The sequence below is a fragment of the Lolium perenne genome, chromosome 5, assembly GCF_019359855.2.
Source record: "Lolium perenne isolate Kyuss_39 chromosome 5, Kyuss_2.0, whole genome shotgun sequence".
Taxonomy (NCBI): Eukaryota; Viridiplantae; Streptophyta; class Magnoliopsida; order Poales; family Poaceae; genus Lolium; species Lolium perenne.
The window spans coordinates 230,665,955-230,690,727 of record NC_067248.2 but is presented as its reverse complement, the minus strand read 5'-3'; the positions used below and the strand labels follow the sequence as shown (position 1 = coordinate 230,690,727).

The window sequence follows — 24,773 nt, the reverse complement described above, 5'->3', positions numbered from 1 at the left end:
TTTGTTTCTTCCCACTTCATATCTGCAGTTTTGTTTCAGATATCCTGCGTTCGAGTGCTTGAGTTGCTTCCCCTAGTCTATGAGAGAGTCAATTCATATTGCACTCAACCATTCAGTATGACGACAATGGTTCCCGACCCTAATGACATCACATGGCTTTTTCACTTGATTAACTGGGGGAAATCATCTCTGCTTGTGATCAGCAGACACTGGAAACAGTGCATGCTATCTTTGTTTAAAATACTGAAGGATTCACATAGTGGCACCATTCAACGCTACATTGAAGATCTTAGTGATATCGTTTCACATGGTTAGAACTTCAATTTTTTAAATTGAATTCTGCACATATTTTAGAAGTTCCACAAAATGTTTGCTAATAACTTATATATCTTCCTTTCAGATGTAATTGATATGGATGATCTTAGAGGGAGAATTTCAAATCTTAATCTTGCGGTATTCAAGGCTCCCACAGTAGCTGAAAGGAGGGTTGCCGTCAGTCTACAAACCCCCACAAATTCTACTGCTAGTATCCCTTCTCTGATTGGTCACACAGATTTCAAGAGACATACTGGCCGTGACAATCTTGAGATCATGAAGCCCTCTCATGGGTCAGACGTTGAACACATAATTGTCCTTTCAGACAGCGAAGACAATTTGCCTACAGGTGATGTGATTGGTGAGGAGGTTTTATCGTCAGTAAAGGAGAATGACAGATTCACGGCTTCAGAACTGTTGAAAAATCCTTCTGAACAAAGAATGCCATTTGAAGATAGACATGTGTCTTCAAAACATCAGATACATAGTGATATTAGTGCCTCCTCTAGACCTGTATTGATGGAAAACAGAAGCACACTTGCTGCCTCAAAAGGATTAGGTGGAACGAAGACGCCAAATGTTGCAGTCAATACAAATAATGCTTCCTTTTTACCAAATAAGAAATCATCTGTTAGTGCCACTTCTCAACCACCGCGTCCGAATCCGTCATCGAGTACATGCAAGTTTAAGTCAATTTTCAGAGATATATCTGATGATGAAGATGACCCCTTGGAGCATGCGCTTGATAATTACAGAAGGCCACAAATTCGTGTAACAAAGTCTACCATAGTACTTCCTAAAAGGCAAGTAGTTCAACTTCAGTTACCTGCGGAAAGGAGACAGGCGTATGGCAGACCGGATACTAATATTCGACGATTTAACCCTCCTAAATTGGACAGCTGGTTTAAGAATATCTTGGAAATGGATTACTTTGCTGTTGTTGGGCTATCATCTTCTGAGATAAAGAAACCTGCTTTAAAAGAAATACCTGTATGCTTTGATTCACAAGCTCAGTATGTTGAGATTTTCCAGCCACTTGTTATAGAGGAGTTCAAAGCTCAGTTGCAGAATGCTTATGTAGAAACCCCTGCTGAAGATATGACATGCGGTTCTATATCTATACTCTCAGTTGAGAGAGTTGATGAATTTCTTGTTGTTCGTGGCCGCGCTGAGAACACAGCATCTGTCAAATCTAAAGGGTGTACAGAGAATGATTTGATACTGCTTACCAAGGATCCATTGAAAAGCACGGGACAGCAGGTGCATGTGCTTGGAAAGGTAATACTGTTGCCCATGATGCTCCAGTGATCTCATAATCTAACTCTGTAAGTCTTTCCTAATGTATTTACTGTTTTTAGGTGGATCGGCGTGAGTTTGATAAAAACAAGGCATTAATTATTGTAATAAAGTTCTTTCTCTCTAATGATAATCCACGTCTAAATAAAGTGAGACGCCTTCTTGTTGAAAGAAGTAAATGGTTCTTGAATCGGGTTATGAGCATGACTCCTCAAATCCGAGAGTTCAGCGCTCTCTCATCATTAAGTGATATCCCAGTGCTTGCAGTAATTTTGAATCCTGTTTCACGTGCTGCAACCAATCATGAATGTGGAAAAGTGTATCTCGACAAACTTACACTCCCCATGCGGAAAGTATTGAAGTCATCATACAATGAAAGCCAGCTCCAAGCTGTAAGTATTGCCATTGGATCAACAGGCTCTAAAACAAAATGTGATCTGTCTCTTATTCAGGGCCCTCCAGGTTTGTTCTTCCCGATCCTGATCTTTGTCCTTATATTGTAGCAAGTCTAGCCACCAGAACAAAAGAAATGAAATTTTATGCTTGTGTTCCCTGCAGGTACGGGTAAAACCAAAACCATTGTTGCGATAGTGAGTGCATTGCTTTCTGTACATGCCGACAACTCTTACAACTTACCAAGAAATGAATCCCTAGCTAGTGCTGAGTTTACCAAGCCAAGAACAAAGATTAGTCAAACTGCTGCAATAGCTAGAGCTTGGCAGGATGCTGCCCTTGCTAAACAACAGATAAATGATTCACAGAGAGAAAACCCTAGGACAGAACGGCTATCAAAAGGAAGCCTTTCAAGAGGAAGAGCTCTAGTATGTGCGCAGTCAAATGCGGCAGTTGATGAACTTTTGTCAAGACTTAGTGATGGATTGTATGATGCTGAAGGAAAGCTGTATAGACCATATATAGTGAGGGTCGGTAATGCAAAGACAGTTCATTCTAATTCAATCCCTTACTTTATTGACACACTTGTTGAACAAAGGTTGTCAGATGAGTTAATGGCCAAGAATGAAGCCAACATTTCATCTGATGCCGAATCGTCTGGCTCACTTAGGGCTAGATTGGAGAAGGTTGTAGACAAAATTAGATATTATGAGTCAAGGCGAAAACTAGTTGAGGGTGATGAAACAGAAAACTGCTCTTCTGTGCCTGATGAAGATGAGGCGGATGAAGTTTCTGATGAAGCAATTGGTGCAAAGCTCAATATCTTATATACACAGAAAAGGGCAGTTTCGGCAGAACTTGCCACTGCACATGCACGTGAAAAAAAAATAGCTGATGAAAACAAGTCTCTTAAGCACAAGGTAAGGAAGTCAATTCTCGGAGAAGCAGAAATTGTTGTGACAACACTCAGTGGGTGCGGAGGTGATATTTATGGAGTTTGCTCGGAAACTGCTTCAGCTAAAAAATATGGGAATTTCTCTGAGCAAGCTTTGTTTGATGTTGTTGTTATTGATGAAGCTGCACAGGTATGGTCTCCCTCTATAAGTACTAACTGTTATATTTGAAATCAAGCTAATTTTGTATTTCATTTTTATTTGCTGAACAATAAGCTTTGGTTTACTCCTCTACAGGCTCTTGAGCCTGCAACTTTGATTCCACTTCAGTTACTCAAGTCGAAAGGAACCAAGTGCATAATGGTAGCGTGCTCTCTTTTAATATATCTGATTACACAATATTTTTGAGCAACACCTCGAAGCAACATTTTGGTGCTAGCTCGTATACAGTATACTTAGTAATGTCTCTTTTGAAGGTTGGTGACCCAAAGCAGCTACCTGCTACTGTGATGTCTGGATTGGCTAGTAAGTTTCTTTATGAGTGCAGCATGTTTGAACGCCTTCAAAGAGCTGGTTACCCAGTTATTATGCTCACTAAACAGGTTAGCATAAGTCATGCATATGCTGTCTCTATAATCTTTTGGCAGTTGGTTTGGTTGTTCAAAGGAAACTGTAGAAAGTGACAGTGGAGTTAAAGATGTTAAAATTTAGAAGTCAATCATAATCTGTTCAAATTTGTTTATATGTTGTTTGGATCTTTAGCATTTTGGTTCTCAGAACTTCAGGATTACTTCTGCTATTGAGATTCATAACTTCATTATTTTGTCTCACTGGCACTGAAGTAGACCATGTTATTAGTTCCCTGGATATGGCAAACTATGTTGTACTTCCTGATTTTTTTTTTTGTTTCCCATCATTTTATTAGTTTTATGGGATAAAAATGGTCTGTTTCCAGTTATGTAATTATACGAGAATGGTAGCAAGCTTATTAACATGATTACAATAACAATTTCTTTGGGTTTTCTGCAATATGTACTGCTTAATGGATTAGTAGATTTGCATGCTAGAAGAGCTCTGAACTGTGTAGGCTGCATGCTAATTTCTCCTTATTTATTTTTGTTGTCTGCAGTACCGGATGCACCCTGACATTAGCAGATTCCCATCCTTGCATTTCTATGAAAATAAATTGCTCGATGGTGCTCAAAAGGCTGAAAAATCTGCTCCGTTCCATAATCACAGTTGTCTTGGTCCATACATGTTCTTTGATATTACTGATGGTCGTGAGCGTGGTGGAACAAACGCTGCTGCACAATCACTCTGTAATCAGTTTGAAGCTGATGCAGCTCTTGAAATACTGTCATATTTAAAGAACAGGTAAGAGTATTATCTTTACTTTCGCCACCTACTTTAGTGATCTTATTTTGCAGGTATCTGATGCTTTGTACTTGCTTTGTGAAGGTATCCAGCAGAATTCTCCTGTAGAAAGATAGGGATCATAACTCCATACAGGAGTCAACTCTCCTTGCTGCGTTCGAGGTTCACTTCTTTCTTTGGGCCTGAGATTGTTGCTGAGATGGAAATCAATACCGTGGATGGATTTCAAGGTCGGGAAGTTGACATTTTGCTGTTGTCAACTGTTAGAGCGTCCAACTCCTCAGGTGATAGACATCACACTGGTGAAGCTCGTAGCATTGGGTTTGTTGCAGATGTTAGGCGTATGAATGTTGCGCTAACACGTGCCAGGTTCTCTCTATGGATAGTTGGAAATGCAAGAACATTGCAGACCAATTCACATTGGGCTTCCTTAATACAGAATGCTAAAGAACGGAATATGTTCATCTCAGTTCAGAGGCCCTATGGTCTGATCTTTGAAAAAGTCCATGGTACCACTCATAGCTACCATAATAGTCACCTTCAGCAACAGAAGGAAAATGAAAAGGCTGGTACGGCAAACTCACAGGCATTCCATGCACAACTCCGTAAAGAACATGTGGGACATGCTGACAGGACTACAGAAAAGGAAGGTAAACATTTACGCGAGGATCATTCAAAACGAGCATCACGCTGGGATCGAAAGAATCCTAAATTTCAAGATTCCACCATGCGAAAACCCAGCCAAGATAATGAACCGGCAATGCAGAGTGAAGATATGAAAGCTACAAAGGGTTCATTGAAACAAGATAGTGGTCAGGACTCAGTGATGAGAAAGCAAGGAGTAGAAAAGAAGTCGCTTGCTAAAAGGTTGGCAGCAGAGGATCCTCATGATGGTTCTGATGTCAGATGGCAAAGGGAATCACATAAGCATGTTAAGGAGACTGTTGGTATGGAAACTGATAAGGCCTTATTTAAGCAAGGTGCACCCGAGAATTCCAAGGTGAGAGTACATAATAAAGACAAAAAGATCATCAACCAAAGCAGTGATATGGGAACCATCAAGGGTTCATCAAAACATGATTCCAACTTTAAATCAGTGGCCAAGAAGGATGGTGATTCTCCATCAGCACACCAGGATATGCAGAAGTTGATACAAAAGGCTAAAGGAACAATGAAGTTTTCTGAAAAACCAAGACTCTGTAATTCAAATCAAGAGAATTCCTTGGTTAAACATGATGCACTTTTGGAATTAGCGAATAAGAACAGTGGTACCTGTCCACCAACAATCCCTGGTATGAAGAAAATGACTAGTAAGGTCAAAGGGACAAGGAAGTTTACGGAGCAACCAAGATCTGGGAACTCTAATCAAGTTGACCCCTCAGTTACATCATATTTTGATGAAGCAGGTAGCCATATACGGGATCTCACGAAAAGCCAAGCTCCGAACCTAACTGTAACTAGTCAAAATCATCAAATTGCTGCAAGGAAGCGTCAAAGGGAGGACGTTGAATCCTTACTTTCTTCAGCTCTTATATCATCAAATAAGCCTTCCTCAAAGTGTCCTAAGAAGAAACAAAAATGAGACCATGTAGCAAAGGCAAGTTCTTACCGCCTTTTGTTTTCCATAACAAAAAACACAACAGTGGTTATTTTCTTGCAAGTACATACTACTTTAATCTAGAAGGGTATCCATCAACGTATTCTGTGCTGTATAAATAGTTCAAAACTACATCACCTGTCGCAACATTAGCTTTGCAAGCTCCTGCTTAGTTGGATATTGCTTACGTACTGGGTCCACTAACCTTCAGGCCTCAGTATGTCACACTGTCACATAATGACTATTAAGGCTTTCTTAATACTCCCTCCATACCGGATTAGAGGGCAATTACGCTTTTCGAGAAAAAACTTTGACTAATAATTTGGTCAATTAAATATAAGATATATATTAAAAAATTATACCATTGGAAACTTCTTTTGAATATGAATCCAATGATATAATTTTTTAAGCATATATCTTATATTTTGTTGATTAAATTTGTAGTAAAACTTTTTTCTCGAAATGCGTAATTGCCCTGTAAACCGGTATGGAGGTAGTAGTTTAATTGCTTACGCATTGCCTTTCTGGCAATGGTCTGTACCTCCGTGTTAGTGTGATTTACCCTGAACGTCTGATACTGGCTTGAATACTGAAGATTGAATCATGATTTTGTGTACATACTTAAAAAGAACATTATTTTTGGTTGCATTCATGTAAACCCTGTGCAGTGTATGCATAGTAGTCTTGGGTGATATACTTTAATTGAAGGCTTGAGTGATCTTGTAGACTGTTGCAGTTTAGTTAGTCTTAAAATCTTGTTCCTTTGTTTTGTCGGTGTATAGGAGTTTTTCATAATGACAGTGCCAATAGATGCTTCTAGTTCTGTTCGGCATAACATATTTGCACTCCCATCATCTATTGTGTACAGTCATGATTGTGTATTTCCCCATCCTCATTTTACTATAATAGAGATGTTATACTAGATGCTATTGACTTTTACTGAAGCTAATATTGTTAACTGTACAGGTGGCAGGAGACAATTTTTTCTGCCCAACATATCCTTGGCAGCTTTAACATGCTGATTGGCTGATCTCATGAATAGTATATGCTATTGACTGTTGTGATGTGCTGCAAAGCAGTAGCGATACTTGAACTGTGAGTCTCCAAATTAAGCGACACATCAACTGATTTTGCGAGATAGGAACTACTGTGATATATGTAGGTATTTTGGATCTTCTTCCCTGACCATCGATTTGGATACAGGAAGTTGAAGGACCGTCTAGGAGGTGATCAGATTATTTTGGTCTAGCTTTGAAGATACTACTCGTAGAAGTGCAAATTGATTTTGCCCTGTAAATATTTGTACAATGACAGAACTACATGGGTTGGTGTCCTTAGAAATTGTCCAAGAAATGAAATGGGTATCACGTGTCTTGCATAGTGACCAGCTTGGAATCCCATCATCATTTTGTAGTCTTCGGTTGGCTAGTATAGCGTTGGCGTCCGTAGGCAGAGAATACTTAGTACTAGCCACTTGATGGCTCTTTGAACCTGCCATCATCTCTAGTCACTTAAATGCAAAAACTTATTTTTACGACCTTCTCTCTATCTCTTTATTCACATATATTGTACTCGTATTTGCTTAGGAGCACGTGTAAAGGTGGTCGCTTGCACGGGAGCTTACTATGCTCACTTTTTCACGTCTATCCTACGAATCTCATGGAAACTATCAGACTACGAAGTCAAAAAATAGGTCAACTACAAGTCTACAACTGAGCGAGACTTCTCATCTCATGGAACAAACCGCCCTGACTGAGTATAAGATCCAGCATGAGAAAAAAAGATACCAACAACAACAGCGGCCAGAAAGAAGAAACGGCAGGATCCTAATTGAAATACATACATTTGATTCAGAAGCTATTGGCATGGTAAGAAAAGATGTAAGTATTTTATATACCAGAGGGGAGGGGCTATCTAAATCTAAAGTAAAGGCCAGCGATCCAAGTAGAAATAACAACGGCTCAGTGTCATTAACCTTTGGATATGCTTGACAAAGGGTACTGTTTATATCATAATCTACATGTAGCGGGTATAGTTTAGTGGTAAACGCGTGATTCGTTCTATTAATAAGGACAATGGAACGTCCACAAAAACGGCACAGGAAACGGTTATTATTCAAGCATGAGTACGTACAGTACACTGAGGGTTGATAGGAAATCTGAATTATTGTCATCAGAACGTACGACGTGGGATGAAGACGACGACTGCTAAAACAACGTAGCAACCACATGTAACCTTTTCTTCTTATCAGCAGCAGGCGCTGCAACACGCCCAATTAAATATCGAGCAGGTACGGCAGTTGCAGTTGCGATACTGGCACTTCCAGATCTGCAGGAGTCGGCGTGCTGCGCCTTGGTTGCCTGCCGTTGCCGCTGCTTGTGTGGCCATCAGCAGGGCCATCACGACTGCCAGAGCGCAGAAAATAGCCATCTTGTTCTTCTTCACAAGCTCCACGCCGCCGGTAGCCATCGCTTCAGCTGGCTACATGCACATAAGATATGAACATCGTGGTTTAGGGAGATACTATGAACTAACAATGACACGAAGCTGTAGGATATGTTGCCCTCAAAACGTATGATGAATGGCACATGATAAAAGATAAGCAGCAATGCCTTACCAATCAGACTGTTTACTAGCGCAACTGATCGATGATTGGCGGTAGCTCTCCTTTGCTGCTGGTGCCATAAGAAGAAGGGAGGGCTCTTATTTATAGAAGACCGATGGAGGGGAAAACCATTGGCCGGAAAACCAGTCCACGATATATGCTGTATAGATTCACGCACCGGACACTGGATCCAATTCATAGTGCGTTTGTTAGCCTGATAATTCCATGGCATCCGACGTGTTCCTCGTGTGAATGGGACTCGAGCCGCAGGACCTGCAGTCGCGCGCCTAGTACCGACATAATACCTTTTGTGTGTATCCAATCATAGTACGAACCATCAACTTGGCCTTGGATCTCATATTCTCGTTCGTAAAACAGAGCGAGAGGTAGGCCTAGTCACCACCTACACATCGCACCACCTTTTCCTACTAGAGCATCTCCAACACGCACGCTAAAAAAACCGTCGAAATGCAGCGCGGGAGCATGCGCGCTATATTTAATCTCCTGCACCCCTTCCAGCGCGCGCTATAAAATGCGGCGTACGCACCCAACCGTCCGGAACTTTCAGCCGTGCGTCGCTTCACCTCGCTCCGTGCGGCGCTCCCGCCACGCTCCGCCTCCCTGCCGACGATGCCTCCCCGCCGCCGCTCGAGCTTCGGCTACCGCGGCGTCCGTGCACGGCCGAACGACACCTTCTACGCCGAGATCCGGAGCGGCGACGAGCGCATCGGGCTCGGGACATACACGCACGAGGCGGTGCGCGCGTACGACGCGGTCGCCTGGCACCTCGGCCGTTCCCGCCGTTCGATGAACTTTGACGACGAGTGGACACGATAGCAGGCGGAAGCCCTCGCGCCGCGCCGCCGGCCATCACGCGCGAGGCGAGGCAGTGCCAGCGCGAGCTCGAGCAGTGCCTCGTCATCGCGGAGCGCGACGAGCGCGCCAATTCCCGGAGGACGTCGCCGCGATGGAAGCCTTCTACGCCGAGAAGGAAGAGGCCAAGGAGGCGCAGAAGGCGACGAAGAAGGCAGACCGGGAGGAGAGGAGGGCGAAGCAGGCGGCGATGAAGGAAAAGGAGGAGAAGGCCACCAGGAGGAAGAGGATAAGAAGAATGGCGCCAGCCCGTCGACGGTCACCGTCCAGTCTTCGTCCTCCTCCTTCAATTGGACGTCGACTCCGGTGTCATCGACAACACCGGAGTCCTCCGACTTCGACTGGGATTCAAAATAGAATAGTCTAGTTTTTTAATAAATTTGGTTGTAGCAAATGTGAGTTCAACTTTGCAATATATTTATATTTCTAGTTTATTTTTACATTGTGTTTGATCTATTACATTATGCAATTCTCTGAAAATGTTGTTTTTGGCGCGGCATTTTAGCGCATCTGCAAAAGGATGACTTTAGCGCTGTATTTTGGCGGGGCGGTTTACAGCACCCGGCGAAGCTAGCACCGACGCCGCGCGCTGTATCCAAAATAAGCGTGCCGCAAACGACTTTTACACCGTCAAATATTAGAGCCACTGCCGAAGATGCTCTTATAGGGCTGTCCATCGTCTCCTCACCCAATCAACGAAATTACAAGATCAATGTTTAGTTTCCGGTTCAACGGAACTACTCCCTCTCTTAAATTACTTGTCCCAAATTTATCTAAATATGCATATATTGTATAGATTTTTTTTATTTTGGAAAGGAGGTTAGCCCTTGGTCTCTGCATCAAATAGATGCATACGACTTATATTTAGATTTTACTCAATAAAGATCTACCAAAAGCATGCATCGCAAAGTCCAAAGCCAGAATTCAACATTTACAAACCTGGCAATGGTGAAGAACATACCGTCAGGGTCTTATGCCCTAAAAACACAAACAACGCCCCACCAGCTAATTACCGGGGGCATCAACAGGTCGCCCTATGGTGAAAACAAAAGCACACAACCGGCCTAGCACACTCTCGACGAGCACCTCATGCACCCTCTTCCGAAACCGTCACTGTTATCAGCCGCTAGTCCATCTTCAAAGCAAAGATCAACATAGAATTTTCTAGGAATGCCTTGGATGCCGCCATGGTGCCAGAGAACACCCCCACCGTGCGCGAGCCCATCACGCCGTGTCCGTCACCGAGGCCCCGCTGTGCTACGCCGCCGAGACTCATCATCGTCGATGCGGTAGATACTTACCACTCCACCTCTTGCTTCCACCATCCAGCTGCTCAAACAGAGCTATAAAGAGATTCAAGGAAATTGCGTTGATGGGGTGGAACCATCCAAGGAGATCGACTAACCACATTAAGAAGGTGCACATCAAAACTCTCAGGTAGCCAATGCTCTCAAAATTTGGAGGAGCAGGTGTATAGATACACACAGAGTTTTTAAAAATTCAACCATGGTAAGAAAGTTCATGTCGGCCTTTTTGGCCATATTTTGTATCAAGCACAAGTAATTCAAAAAAAGTACAACCTTCACATGGTGTCATCTTATGTGATCTAGTTGCTAGGAAAAAATAAAACATGGAGTATCGAAAATATTCTAGAAAAATCTTCTAAAAAATGAGCTACCATGTACTTATATGGGTTTCAAGCCAAATTAGCTAGGTCATGACCTAAACCATGACATAATTTGTCGAACTGACTCCATATTGGGCACACGTGTGCTTGTTGGGATGGCAAGCAATGTTAATTTTGGGGTTTCTATTATCTTTGCACAATTTTTTTATTTGTTTTCTAAGCACCAAAAAATCGTTTTTTTGTGAAGCACCTACCAAGAAACCATTCCAAAATTGGACCACCCAAATTTGAAAGAATACTAGACCATATTGTATGTACAAATCACCAACTGGTTGCACCTTAAAAGATTTTTATGTACCTCTCACCAAAAAGACAAATAGTTGCCGATTTAGTTGGAAGTGGGTCAAATTTGAACTACATGTACTTTCTAGTTTGCTCACGATATTTTTTTTAAAATTACTTTTAGGTTCACGAATATCTAATTTATCATAGATACATAAAGAGTTTTTAAACATTCAACCCCTATCATCTTATGTGACCTAGTTGCTAGGAAAATAGCAAACTTGGAGTATCTAAAATATTAGAGAAAAACCTTCTAAGAAATGAGCTACCATGTACGAAGTTTCATGGCTTTCAAGCCAAATGAACTAGGTCATGACCTAAACTATGGCATCGTTTGTTCAAGTGACCCCATATTATGCACATGTGTGCCTCTTGGTATGGCAAACAATGTTAATGTTGGGGGTTTTCATCGTCTTGGCAGAAGAAAACCATTTTTTAAAATTTTGGAGCGCTAAAAGTGTTTTTTTGTGAAGCACCTACCAAGAAACCAAAAAGGATATATTGTAAGGGTATTTTACCCTTATCCTATATTTTGGCTAATGATGACACAATAGCTAAGTTGTGGACTGATGCTATTCATCGAGTGTATAAACAAGTTCTAGTTCCCCGACCTTGTTGAAAGGTGAAAGGAGACCCTTGATTCGACAAAGAAGAGAAGTGTCAGTGTTTCGTTTTGGTTTAGTTTCTCTCTGTTATGCTTGTGTCTCATGCGAAACACCACACTATTAGGAGGAATAATCTCGATGAGCTCGATGTGGTTGTTGCCTACACGACATGCACATTCTACCACCTCATAATGCCATCACACAAAAGTGGATAGAGTATAGAGTTTGGTGAAACTTGTTGTTTGAGGGCTTTTCTGCCAAACCAGCGCCAGGTCTAATCAAACGGTTCCACCGCCGGACGGGCTGGTGCTCACCGGTCTAGTCAAATGATCCCTAGGTCTTACTTCCAAACATCAAATCACCGTTTATTTACAGTTTTGCTGCATGTTTACTTGCTGCCATATTTATTTCAGATTATTATTACTGCTCATATTCATCCATATCACTTGCATATTACTATCTCTTCGCCGAACTAGTGCACCTATACATCTGACAAGTGTATTGGGTGTGTTGGGAACACAAGAGACTTCTTGTATCTTAATTGCAGGGTTGCTTGAGAGGAATACCTTGGACCTCTACCTCCCTGAGTTCGATAAACCTTGGGTGATCCACTTAAGGGAAACTTGCTGCTGTTCTACAAACCTCTGCACTTGGAGGCCTAACACTTTCTACAAGAATAGATGCGTGCGTAGACATCAAGCTCTTTTCTGGCGCCGTTACCAGGGAGGTAAGGTAAAAGGTACTCACATCCTCTGGCTTCTAAGTGTTTTAGTTGCTGGTGAGTTCTCGAAGTTATTTTCTTTTGATTCTGCAATTATATCTTTTTATTTCTTGTTTTTATTTTCACTAGTTGGGCTTAATGGAAAACAACAAAAAATTAGAGAGCTTTATAGTATTTATCTTGAGTTAGGACATGAGGTGTTTGAAGAGAAAATTAAAAAACATATGGAACTTTACTTGCATGCTAGTAGCAATTTTATTAGTATGAATTCTTTGAACACCATTATTTCCAATGCTATGGAAAAGTCTAAGCTTGAGGAAGCTAGTTTTTATGATAATGCTCTTTTTAGTTCCCAGCTTTGTAGAAGGAAATTAGCTATGATGATACTATGCCTCCAATATATTATGATTACAATGATGATTCTGTTATTTTCAGTCCACCTACTATTGAGGAGAAAATTAATTATGATTACTATATGCCTCCTATATTTGATGATTATGACGATGAGAATAGTAATGATAGCTATTTTATTGAATTTTCTTCCACTACAATTAATAAGAATGACTATGCTTATGTGGGGAGTGATAATTATTTTGTGCATGCAACTCATGATAAGAATGTTTTATGTGATAGTTATATTGTTGAGTTTATTCATGATGCTACTGAAAGTTATTATGAGAGAGGAAAATATGGTTGTAGAAGTTTTTATGTTACTAAAAGACCTTCTATATGCTGAAAGTTTTGAAGTTACTCTTGTTTATCTTCCTATGCTTGTCACTTTGTTTCTTGTGGGTTTATTTGTGTAAAAGATTCCTATGCATATGAAGTGAGTTAGACTTAAATGAGTTTCATGTTTGCTCCTTGATGCTCTCTTTAGCTTTAATTCATATTTCTTATGTGAGCATCTTCTCAGATTACTGAGCCTAGCTGAAAGGCGTTAAATTGTTGGAGATATGCCCAAGAAGCAGTAATAAAAGTGGTTATTATATATCTTTGTGTTTATGATAAATGTTTATATACCATGCTATAATTGTATTAACCGAAACATTGATACATGTGTGTTATGTAAACAACAATGAGTCCCTAGTAAGCCTCTTGTATAACTAGCTTGTTGATTAATAGATGATCATAGTTTCATGATCATGAACATTGGATGTTATTAATAACAAGGTTATGTCATTATATGAATGATGTAATGGACACACCCAATTAAGCGTAGCATAAGATCACGTCATTAAATTATTTGCTATAAGCTTTCGATACATAGTTACCTAGTCCTTTCGACCATGAGATCATGTAAATCACTTATACCGGAAAGGTACTTTGATTACATCAAACACCATTTCGTAAATGAGTGGTTATAAAGGTGGGATTAAGTATCCGGAAAGTATGAGTTGATGCATATGGATCAACAGTGGGATTTGTCCATCCCGATGACGGATAGATATACTCTGGGCCCTCTCGGTGGAATGTCGTCTAAATAGCTTGCAAGCATATGAATGGTTCATAAGAGACCACATACCACAGTACGAGTAAAGAGTACTTGTCAGGAGACGAGGTTGAACAAGGTATAGATACCGATGATCAAACCTCGGACAAGTAAAATATCGCGTGACAAAGGGAATCGGTATCGTATGTGAATGGTTCATTCGATCACTAAGTCATCGTTGAATATGTGGGAGCCATTATGGATCTCCAGATCCCGCTATTGGTTATTGGTCGGAGAGAGGTCTCAACCATGTCTACATAGTCCGCGAACCGTAGGGTGACACACTTAAGGTTTGATGTCGTATTAGTAGACATTGAATATGGAATGGAGTTCGAAGTTTTATTCGGAGTCTCGGATGAGATCCAGGACATCACGAGGAGTTCCGGAATGGTCCGGAGAATAAGATTCATATATAGGAAGTCATTTTATAAGTTTGAAAATGATCCGGTGCATTTATGGAAGGTTCTAGAAGGTTCTAGAAAAGTCCGGAAGAAATCACTATGGAAGGCGGAGTCCCATGGCCGGCCAGCCCTAGGGGGTGGAGTCCCAGGTGGACTCCACCAAAGGTGGCCGGCCACCCCCCCTCATGGAAAGGTGGGAATCCCATCTCAAGTGGGAATCCCACCTTGGGTAGGTTTCCCTACACATGGAAGGTTTTGGGTTTGGGTCTTATTCGAAGACTTGTAGTCCAACACTTGGGGGTTCCACCTATATAATGAGGAGCAAGGGGAGGGGGCCGGCCACCTCAAGCCATAGCTTGGCCGCACCCCATAGTGGTCGGCCACCTCCTCTCCCCAAACCCTAGCCGCCCCTCCTCCTCCACTTCTCCCACATACGCTTAGCGAAGCTCCGCCGGAGATCTCCATCGACACCGCCACCACGCCGTCGTGCTTCCGGGATTCAAGGAGGATCTACTACTTCCGCTGCCTGCTGCAACGGGGAGAAGGACGTCGTCTTCATCAACACCGAACGTGTGACCGAGTACGGAGGTGCTGCCCGATTGTGGCACCGTCAAGATCTTCTACGCGCTTTTGAAAGCGGCAAGTGATCGTCTTCTGCAACAACGAGATCTAATCTCGTAGGCTTTGGAAATCTTCAAGGGTTAGTCTCATTTATCCCCTCGTTGCTACCATCTTCTAGTTCTTGGCTTGGATTGCGTTCTCGCGGTAGGATTTTTTTTTGTTTTCTATGCTACGAATCCCTACATAAATAAAAGCACTCTTGGGAGATAACCCATGTTTATTACTGTAATTTTCCTTTTTATTGAGTCTTGGAAGTTATTACCTCTATAATAACCTCTCCTTACCAGTTTTACTTCGTTTTTGTGCCAAGAATAGTCTCTAATAGGAAGAAAGTAAGATTTGGGGAAGTTGCTGTCCTGAAAACAGATTCTGTGCTGTCACCATAAAAATTCGTATAAATAGCCAGACCGTAATTTTGAGCTGCCATTTTTATGCATATGCCCGGGATATTATATAACTTTCTTTAGTTGACCACTTTTCGAGATGAGCAACAGAGGATTTTCGGAAAAATTGATCTTTACCCGCTGTTTTGTTTTGACAGATATCTGGCACTATTTGCATTTATATCTTAATCTCTTTCTTTTTGAGTTCTTTTGACCAAAGAGCTTTTTTAAGAGATTGCTACAGTAGATAATTCTTTGATATGTGTTTGATATATGTTAGAACTGAACCCAAGTGGATTTATTATTTTGATTGTACTAATGCTGTTAATAAGAATGGTGTGAAGTTTTGTATGAAGGAAGTTTTCAAGTGTAGGGAGAGAACAATGATGTGATGAGATGAAGAATGGACAAAAGCTCAAGCTTGGGGATGCCCCTGCACCCCAAGAAACATTCAAGAGGTACAAGCGTTAAAGCTTGGGGATGCCCAAGGCATCCCCTCTTCATCAACAAAGCAACAACTCATCTTTCTATGCGCTATATTTTTATTGTTTCATATGATATGTGTTATTCTTGGAGAGTCTTTATTTTTTGTTTTTAGTTTAGTTTTGTCTTGTTTTCTGTATCATATGGTTGGATCCATGCATATTTATTTCGGAGAGAGACACACTCCGTTTTAATTGCATAGGACGCTCTAGTTTTCGCTGTTATTGTTATGCGAGTTTTCTAGTACTGCGTTTAGCTCTTGTTCTTTCACTCGAATTTTGTTCAGAGCTCGTTAGTATTATTTATTTATGTATGATTAGATCTATGGTCCATATTGTTTTTCATCTCTGAGTGCTATTTCAAATAAGTTGATTGGTGTTGGATACGAGTAAAATATTTCATGACTATAATGATGCAAAATGAAGTTTGTCTAGACTGTGGCATAGACTTTGGCATGTCATGTTGAATGTTATTCTTGTCATATGCTTAGTATTTATTTTTGTAGCATGAATTGTCTCAAATAGCTGAGAGTGCATAATGTGTCATTGAAAGAATCATGTGTTGTTTCTATCATAAAAGCATAATATTGTGGTATTCTCCTTTGATGCTTTATTGGGTTGACTTGGCGCATGCTTATACAATGTTATGACTATAACCAGTCAACTAAAGCCTCTATGATCAGTTAGCTTTTGACTTATAATATCACTTTATGCTTTGATTGATAATGTTTTGTCACGTTGCATGATTATGACCATTATTGCTCTCTTAGTTGGTTGCTCCCAGTCTTTTGCTAGCTTTCGCCTGTATTGAGTATGAACTCTACTCGTGCATCCAACCACCATAAATCAAAGTTTACCAATTGTGTCCACCATATCTACCTAGTAGCATTATTTCTATTTCAAGTATATTCATCATGCTTTTATCTTCAAAATTAAATTTTGGCATGAGAAAATTTGTCAGCTAAGCTCTCACGAACTTGATGGCATATTTACTTTCTTGCACTTAATAAATTTTATCATTGTGACTATCTTATGAAGTTTATATGTTTGCAAATTGCAAGTTGGGAGTTAGCATAACCATGCTTTCATGGGGAATGCTTTTGACATTGCACTTATTCATATTTAATTGATGTCATGTTCTTTTGCTTATGGATGCCTAGCGGTGAGAAATAAAATAGAAACTTGTAAGTTCATGGAGTTTGTATATGAGTTAGAGAAACGCCTGGGCCGCTAATCTAAACCATGCATCATTCATGGTGGAAATTTACAGTGAACCATAGTGAGCATTCTATGAAGCATTTTCAATAAAAAGCTATACCCATAGTAAATAATAAATTGCCGAGATGCTCATTGTCTGTTTGTCCTGTCATTTTGGTATTGTTATGCTTCCATATCTTTGGGCAAGAGGTACCCCGTTGGCGGTTCTCAAAGATACATGTATATACTTATAATGACAAGAACTTATTTGGGACCTAAGTTGAGTAGCATGAGGTTTAGGTACTCGTATTCAAGGGGCATGAGATTTTCAACTTGTGATTTGTCAAGCATATATCTCATATTGCCTCACATTAACTTTAACCATTCAAGATGCTTATGATAGGGGCAATGAGAGGTAAAAGCTAATGAATACCATACTTTTTTGGAAGGTTTGTAAAACTTGTTGTTAATCTTGCTTACTCTGCAAAGAGTCTCTCTTTTACTTTTATGTTGAGTCTTCATCTTCTACTTTATGCACCAATTAAGAGTGCATAGTTGTCGTTCTTAGTGCAATGTGCATAGTCCCAAAATTATTATTGATTGATTCATGATTGTGCTATTGCTTGTTCTTCAATTACTTGTATCTAGTCACCATTTTAACTTTAAAGGTGTCCTAGCATTTATGTTTTGCTATTCAATAAAGGACATGTTGAGTACCACTTTGTTTTGTTTACTCTATGCTCCTAAACAAACAATTGCTTTCAATGCACTATTATTCATGATCCTTTGTTTGAGTTACTTCTCATGATTATAACATAGTTGCTAAGTTCTATTGTTAAGAATTATATCTATCATGCCTATGTTTAGAGTACTTTGATTCCAGCTTACAATTACATGCTTGATCAAGATTGTGTTGGCTTCATGTCACATCAAAAATTGTTTTGTTATCACTTACCTACTCGAGGACGAGCAGGAGTTAAGCTTGAGGATGCTTAATACGTCACAAAGGTATCTATAATTTTTGATGCTCCATGCTTATTTTACACTAATTGCTATATGTTTTGTTCACACTTTGTGGCACTTTCATGTATTTTCCAGAACTAACCTATTAAAAAGATGCCATAGTGCCATTTTCCTGTTTTCTCTTGTTTTGTATTTCAGAAAAGTTGCACAGGAAATATTCTCGGAATTGGACGAAACAAAAGCCAAAGATCTTATTTTTCTGTAACGAAGACGAAGTCTGGAGGAGAGACGAAGGGGGGCCACAGGGTGGCCAGACCATGCCTAGGCGCGGCCTGGCCCTAGCCCACGCCTAGGGGTGGTCTGGGGCCACCAGGCCTCCACTGACCTCGCCCTTCCGCCTATATAAAGCTCCCGATGCAAAAACCCTAAATCAATCGGCCTCCATCCACGAAAAGTTCCGTAGCTCCGCCGCCATCGCAGAAAAGATCCGAGGGAGAGAACTCTCTGTTCCGGCACCCTATCAGGATGGGGAATTTCCCCCGGAGCCATCTCCATCGACTCCACCACCATTTCCATCACCGTTGCTGACTCCCATGATGAGGAGGGAGGAGTTCTCCCCCGGGCCGAGGGCTCTACCGGTAGATTTGTGGTTTATCTCTGTCTCCCATGATGTGATCTTTATGTGATCACGAGCTTTGTAATCTAGATGTCGTTATGCTAGTTAAGTGAATTTTACTTATGTGATCTCCGGAGACTCCTTATCCCACGTGTGTAAAGGTGACAGTGTGTGCACCATGTGGGTCTCTTAGGCTATATTTCACAGAATACTTGTTCACTGAATTATGATTTGAGTTGGATGTCTCTATCAAATTGCGGTGTGTTAGTACCTCCTATGAATTCTCAAAGTGACAACGTGAGGTGTTGATTAGTACTTGGGAATACATCTTTAAGGTTTGCTTTTGTAGCCTTACGCGGTGAATTAGTGTTCGTTATCGAACCGGAGAGTAGTTCAGAGTAGCACAGTGAAGTGCTTATATTTATATTCCTTTATGATATCATTGTTGAGAGTGGCCACTAGTGAAAGTATGATATCTAGACCTTGTTTCCAAACATCGATTCACCGTTTATTTACTATTTACTGCATGTTTACTTGCTTCCATATTTATTTCGGATTGTTATTACCACTCATATTCATCCATATCACTTGCATTTTACTATCTCTTCGCTAAACTAGTGCACCTATACATCTGACAAGTGTATTGGGTGTGTTGGGGACACAAGATACTTCTTGTATCTTAATTGCAGAGTTGCTTGAGAGGTATACCTCTGACCTCTACCTCCCTGAGTTCAATAAACCTTAGGTGATCCACTTAAGGGAAACTTGTTGCTGTTCTACCAACCTTAGCACTTGGAAGCCCAACACTGTCTACAAGAATAGAAGTTTGCGTAGACATCAGTGGACTACTATCCCTTGATCATGGTGATTATGATGAAGACATTGGAGAAGGTAGAGATCCCTCCGGCGGTGATCTCGGTGGAGTTTCCCCCTCCAATCTTCTCTACAGCAGCCTCCGTTTTCGTGTTTCTAAGTTTGTGCGGCGCTCTCCTCCCGAGAACTCTTCGGGACCATATACATATAGAGATTTTAGGTCAAAATACATCGGTGGGCGAAAGAATCAGGGCAATTGGATGATCGACGGTCGAAAGACCTTGGGTGGCGTGCCCTACCTTGCTGGGCGTGCCACCTGAGGTCTTTCGGGCCTCAGGCCCATCCAGGCAACCTCCAAAGCTCTAGGGTGCTTCTCGCGATGAATAAGTGACACTCCAAAAATCCCAGGTCAATTTGACTCCGTATAGGTCTCTGAAAGCGAAAAATACACAAAACATGATTTTCCTATTCTGCATGATTATAAACCAAATAAAGAGGATAATTGGTAAATCCCCATAAATCAATGTAAAACATGGTATTATCATCATATATGTTGCAAATATGTGAAAATCCAATATGATATAGGACAAATTTCATGTATGTATTTTACATGCATCAACGACGTCCAAAGTACGGTTACACATGATAGCCGCGTAGATTCCTCATAGATTCTTATCCAAACGCCTCACCCAGGACACATGTTCTCCCGTGGCAGAAAATGCCCGGTGGATAGGGAAAGCAAGTATCTACCAAGGTATTCATGAAGATCGGCTGTCAAGTGAGCGTGCAAAATCATGTTATTATTTATTATGATGTAAGTGCTCGGTATATTGGATAAATAGAAAGTAAGTATCGCATGCTGTCGAGAGGCCGTTGTGGACTGACTCGGATACATTTCATGCATAGTCCGTGCACAAAACTCCTCCGGGTCACACGCCAGGATGATGCTCAGTTGTGTGGCTATCATGTACCTCTACTAGATCAAATTTCTCATGATGAGGCTAGACTTGTGTTGTCGCACTACCCCACTCATCAACGTACGACCCAAGCCGTTGAAGCCACCAACGCCTCCACCGTGTGCCTGAATCCATTATCCTGACTCGTAACCACCACCGCCAGCATGTGCCTGACTGCTCTGCCCTGATTCGTAACCACCTCCTCGACCATGAACTTCTTCAGGAGAAGTGACCTCCTTCACCATGGGAAGCACTAAGGCAACAAGGTGAGTTCCTCTCTTCTCACACCCTTTTTACCAGTTCACTAACTTAGAGAGGTCTCATCCACTTGCCTCATATACCAATAAATGTTTGCCGTTGACTTAATCCACAATGCATGCACACCCACAATGTATACTTCAGGATTAAGCCGGAAGCATGCTGGCAACCAGTCATTCAAATGCTACATCATCCATATTTTAGGGGCATTCAAATCCATCTCTACGAACTTAAACTCACTCAGGTCAACTCCCATCTCATTTGATCTGACAGTACCCAAATTAAAAAAAAAACTTCACTATATTAGACATCTCTGCTGGCCTAAAAAACTTGGTACGCGTCAACAACTAACATATTAACTTAAAATTATAACTAATACACCGCACGAGTATACAAAAACCTAACTAACCAACTCCATGTGCCTGCATAACCATACACAATTAACAGTAATAGGTGAGGATTAGGGTTTACCATTGAAGCGTGAGGAGCCTCTCTGTAGAATGACCTAGAATCTTCCAAACGTCAGCAACACCGCCACCACCACCACACATCTAAGCTTACACCATCACCAAGCTCCACCATTTCAACACCATTTCTACAAAACAACACCACCAAATCGCCTACAAACACTAAACCCCCCTATCTCCTACTAGCTAAATGGTGAAGTTTTGCTGGAAAAAACGGCTCAAATCTGGGAAAAATCGGGTGTGAGGAGCTGATAAACTCGAGTAGCGTCTGTGGAGGAAGAAAGAGAGAAAGAGAGAGGAGGAAGAAGAACCCGTGCATGTCCCGGTGCGATATGAGTGGTGTGAAGCATGTGAAAACCCAACCAATCCTTGATGAGAGCCCATAATCGAGTGGTGTAAGGAACAACTCACATAGAGGTCGGAGGCCTTCTGTACTTCTCTTGCAAATAGGGCACAAACAACAATGTATCCACCTCCTCGGCTCGGAATGATTCTACGTCTAAAGCCTATTTTGAAGCGCAAGGCAAGAAAAGAATTTGCCAACCGTTCAACTTAAACTCAAGAAGATTCGATAAACTATTTTATATAATGATACACTGCAAACCTCTATTAAGATACTTGTTACAACATACACATTAGATATATTATTTATAAATATTAAAATGACAATTCAATATCCAAAAAAAATTAGCAGGCATTTTTTTTTAAAATTATGAAATTTCGTTCGAGATATGATATTTTTAATGACCAATGTATATGAAAGATATGAAACTAATGTAATTTTGGTTACAAAGTACATTCAATTTTTTACAACATAAAATGTATCTTCAAAGCAATGCAATTAATATTGTGACAATTTGTATATTGTTAAGTATGCTAACAAAGTTATGTGAAAGATATAATAGTTAAAAATGTGGGAAGTTAATAATATGTTAGAAAGAAGTATAAAAATTACAGGTTCACCTCGGTATGAGATTTTATTTGTTAACAATAATCTACTGCAAATCCTATTTCCAGCAACAACCAACTGGGCAACGCTTGCATCTCGACAAAAATACATAGGGCATAACCCGAATTACAACAGGAAGAAGTAATTAAAGAAGGTTTTAGGGGAGAGCATACCTAGAGCTGTGTCGTGATACACCCATCGTCAGCGGGTAGGGCACAACGACGAGGTGGGGAGCCGCGCTGGCGCGTAGTGTGCAGCGTGCATCGGGAGTCCTGCTGGCGCGGAGTGTGCAGTGCACAACAGCGAGGCGGGGAGTGGCGCCCTCCGCCATCGTGAGATCCCTGGCCATCGCGTCAGGGATGGCGAGTCCGGATATCATCATCACGGTGACGACTCGGGCGTCGCTCCATGTCCCGAACCTTCCATAATGGAAGCGGGAGTTTTTATTTTCGGGGAAGAAACATGGGGATCCCTACTCATCGCTTCGGTGCGGGAGCGAACGTCGCTTCGCCCGCCCTTGCCACCATGGTCTGTTGGGTTGGCCTAGGTTCATTGCCTATGCCTTCCTCCATTTTAGATTTGAGTTCAAACCCCCATGTTCCCAAGTTCAATTTTTCTTCTTGAATTTGAACATAAAATGGAACTTAACAAAATTTAAAATGTGAAAAAAGTTGTTCAAATTTTTTCTCTCAAAATTATTTTTGTTCAAAAAGTATTCAGCAAAAAAAATTGTTCAATTCTTTTTGCTCAATTGTTTTTTGTTCAAATTTTTTTTGCTCACAAAATTTTCTATTCAAATAATGTTTTGCTCAAAAATATTTTAGAAAAATGAATTTTCTACAAAAAAGGCGACCTTCACGAAAGGAAAGGAACTCGGTCCGCACACGACAAGTGGCGCGCTATGGTGCTAGAAAATTTCCTGGAAGTGGTCTCCTTGTCCGTCACGTGTCGTAAGGGGAAGCAATGAGAGGATGAGGAAGGAGAGAGAAGTATAGGTGGAGGGTGGGCTGTCTCAGTTTTTCCTATATTTTTTAGATTCGTTTTTTTTTCAAAAAGAAATATGATCCTGAGAAACATAAGTCCAAATTACGAATATTCTTCAATTTTAAAACCCTCACGTTTGAGATCTTAATTCAAACTAGATCCCATGTTGATAGGTTTTGAGATATTTTTTCGTACTTCTAATACTAGTATGGTTGTACTCGTGGTGCGTAACTAACTGTACTCGTGCTTAAACTGGTAATTAATTCTGTTTTAGTGTATTTGGTGCAGTTTTTCTCTTTTACACGGTTACTGTACTTGCTCGTGTGTGCGATTGTACCTTTATTTGCTCGTGTGCACGATCGTATTTCTATACCTGTATCTGCTCGTGGCGTGACTGTACTTCTGTACGAGTACTTTCTCGTGTGCGCGACTGTAATTATGTACATGTAGTTGCTCGTGTGTGCATACGTGTACTCGCTCGTTTGTGCAACTGTATTTTTGTATATGTACTCGCTTGCGTGTGCAACTATGTTTGTACTCGCTTGTGTATGTAACTGTATTTATGCTTCATACGCAACTCTATAACTGTACTTATACTTTGTACGCAACTGGAATTAGACGTTCCCTAAGTTGTACTCGTACTTTACTGTAGTCGTGTTTCTGTGTGTAACTGCTTTTATTCGAGTTAACGCGTGGTGCCGATAGCTAGTTGATCACTAAGCTAGTTAGCTATTTCCGATAGATTGGCATTGGTCTTGGTCAGCTAGCTGAGTATGTACACGCATTTCCAATCGATTGGCCTTGGTCGATCACCTCCGTATTAGCTAGCTGAGTACGTACGCGCGCAGGTCGTCCTAAGTGTGGGCTACGGTCGATGAGTACGCGTGGGTTTGTATGTGCGTACGTGCTGGGCACCGCGTTGACAAACTATTCACTCCTTCCTCTTGGTTACCATCTCTCTATCTCATCACCGGGATGCCACCCCCCGGTACTTCGCCGGTGCTCAAAGGCATTGTCTGGCCGCAGAAGTAATCCATGACTTCTTTAGGGGAATGCTAGAGGTAAGCGCAGCCCTGTTCTGCTTGCTATATCATCGGCACGTCGCGTCACCTCCGTCACCCATAGTGTGTTTGATTTGCTGCCTCCAAGTTAATTTTTTGTTTCTTTGTGTACATGAATTTGCTTTGGTAATAATTTTTCGATGATTCATCATCGGATGAGGAGTTTGATGATGAGGAGGGTCTTGCAGTAATTGCATTGATCCAAGCGGAAACAACGAAGAAGAAACACGATGGCTCGAGGTTAGGTCGTCAAGTGATCAACCACAACTGCATACAAAGAATGTTCACTTCACTACAACGCAAGCTACATGTAGGGCAGATGTGGATCAAGCCTTTGGGGTTTTACAATCTCGGTTTGTCGTTGTGCTAGGATCAGCTAAATTCTGGGATGAGAAAACTTTGGGAAGGATGATAGACGCTATAATCACATAACATGATTATAGAAGATGAGTGTGGCCAACAATTTCCATATGTTTACGAGTTATGGGAGAA

General features: G+C 41.1%; 2 protein-coding genes across 5 annotated transcripts in view; one reads left to right on the top strand and one right to left on the bottom strand.

The window, feature by feature from the left end:
* Positions 1-24,773, top strand: part of LOC127302192 (uncharacterized) — a 101,213-nt gene that overhangs the window by 11,125 nt on the left and 65,315 nt on the right. For 2 of the 4 annotated variants that reach the window (XM_051332590.2, XM_051332593.1), the window contains 9 exons: positions 40-310; positions 401-1,593; positions 1,674-2,073; positions 2,170-3,089; positions 3,195-3,260; positions 3,374-3,499; positions 4,027-4,271; positions 4,356-5,868; positions 6,835-7,248. In XM_051332590.2, coding sequence (XP_051188550.1) covers positions 40-310; positions 401-1,593; positions 1,674-2,073; positions 2,170-3,089; positions 3,195-3,260; positions 3,374-3,499; positions 4,027-4,271; positions 4,356-5,853 — 4,719 coding nt within the window. In that variant the 3' untranslated portion in view covers positions 5,854-5,868; positions 6,835-7,248. Of the gene's footprint in view, positions 1-39; positions 311-400; positions 1,594-1,673; positions 2,074-2,169; positions 3,090-3,194; positions 3,261-3,373; positions 3,500-4,026; positions 4,272-4,355; positions 5,869-6,834; positions 7,249-24,773 lie in introns of those variants that run through there. The other 2 variants (XR_011745623.1, XM_051332592.2) reach the window with 2 other exon arrangements.
* On the bottom strand, positions 7,952-8,631 carry LOC127302193 (uncharacterized). The gene is made up of 2 exons (XM_051332594.2): positions 8,486-8,631; positions 7,952-8,349 (listed from the first exon to the last, which is right to left on the bottom strand). Exon 2 carries the CDS (start codon positions 8,335-8,337, stop codon positions 8,116-8,118), a length of 222 nt encoding a protein of 73 aa, XP_051188554.1. The 5' UTR covers positions 8,338-8,349; positions 8,486-8,631; the 3' UTR covers positions 7,952-8,115.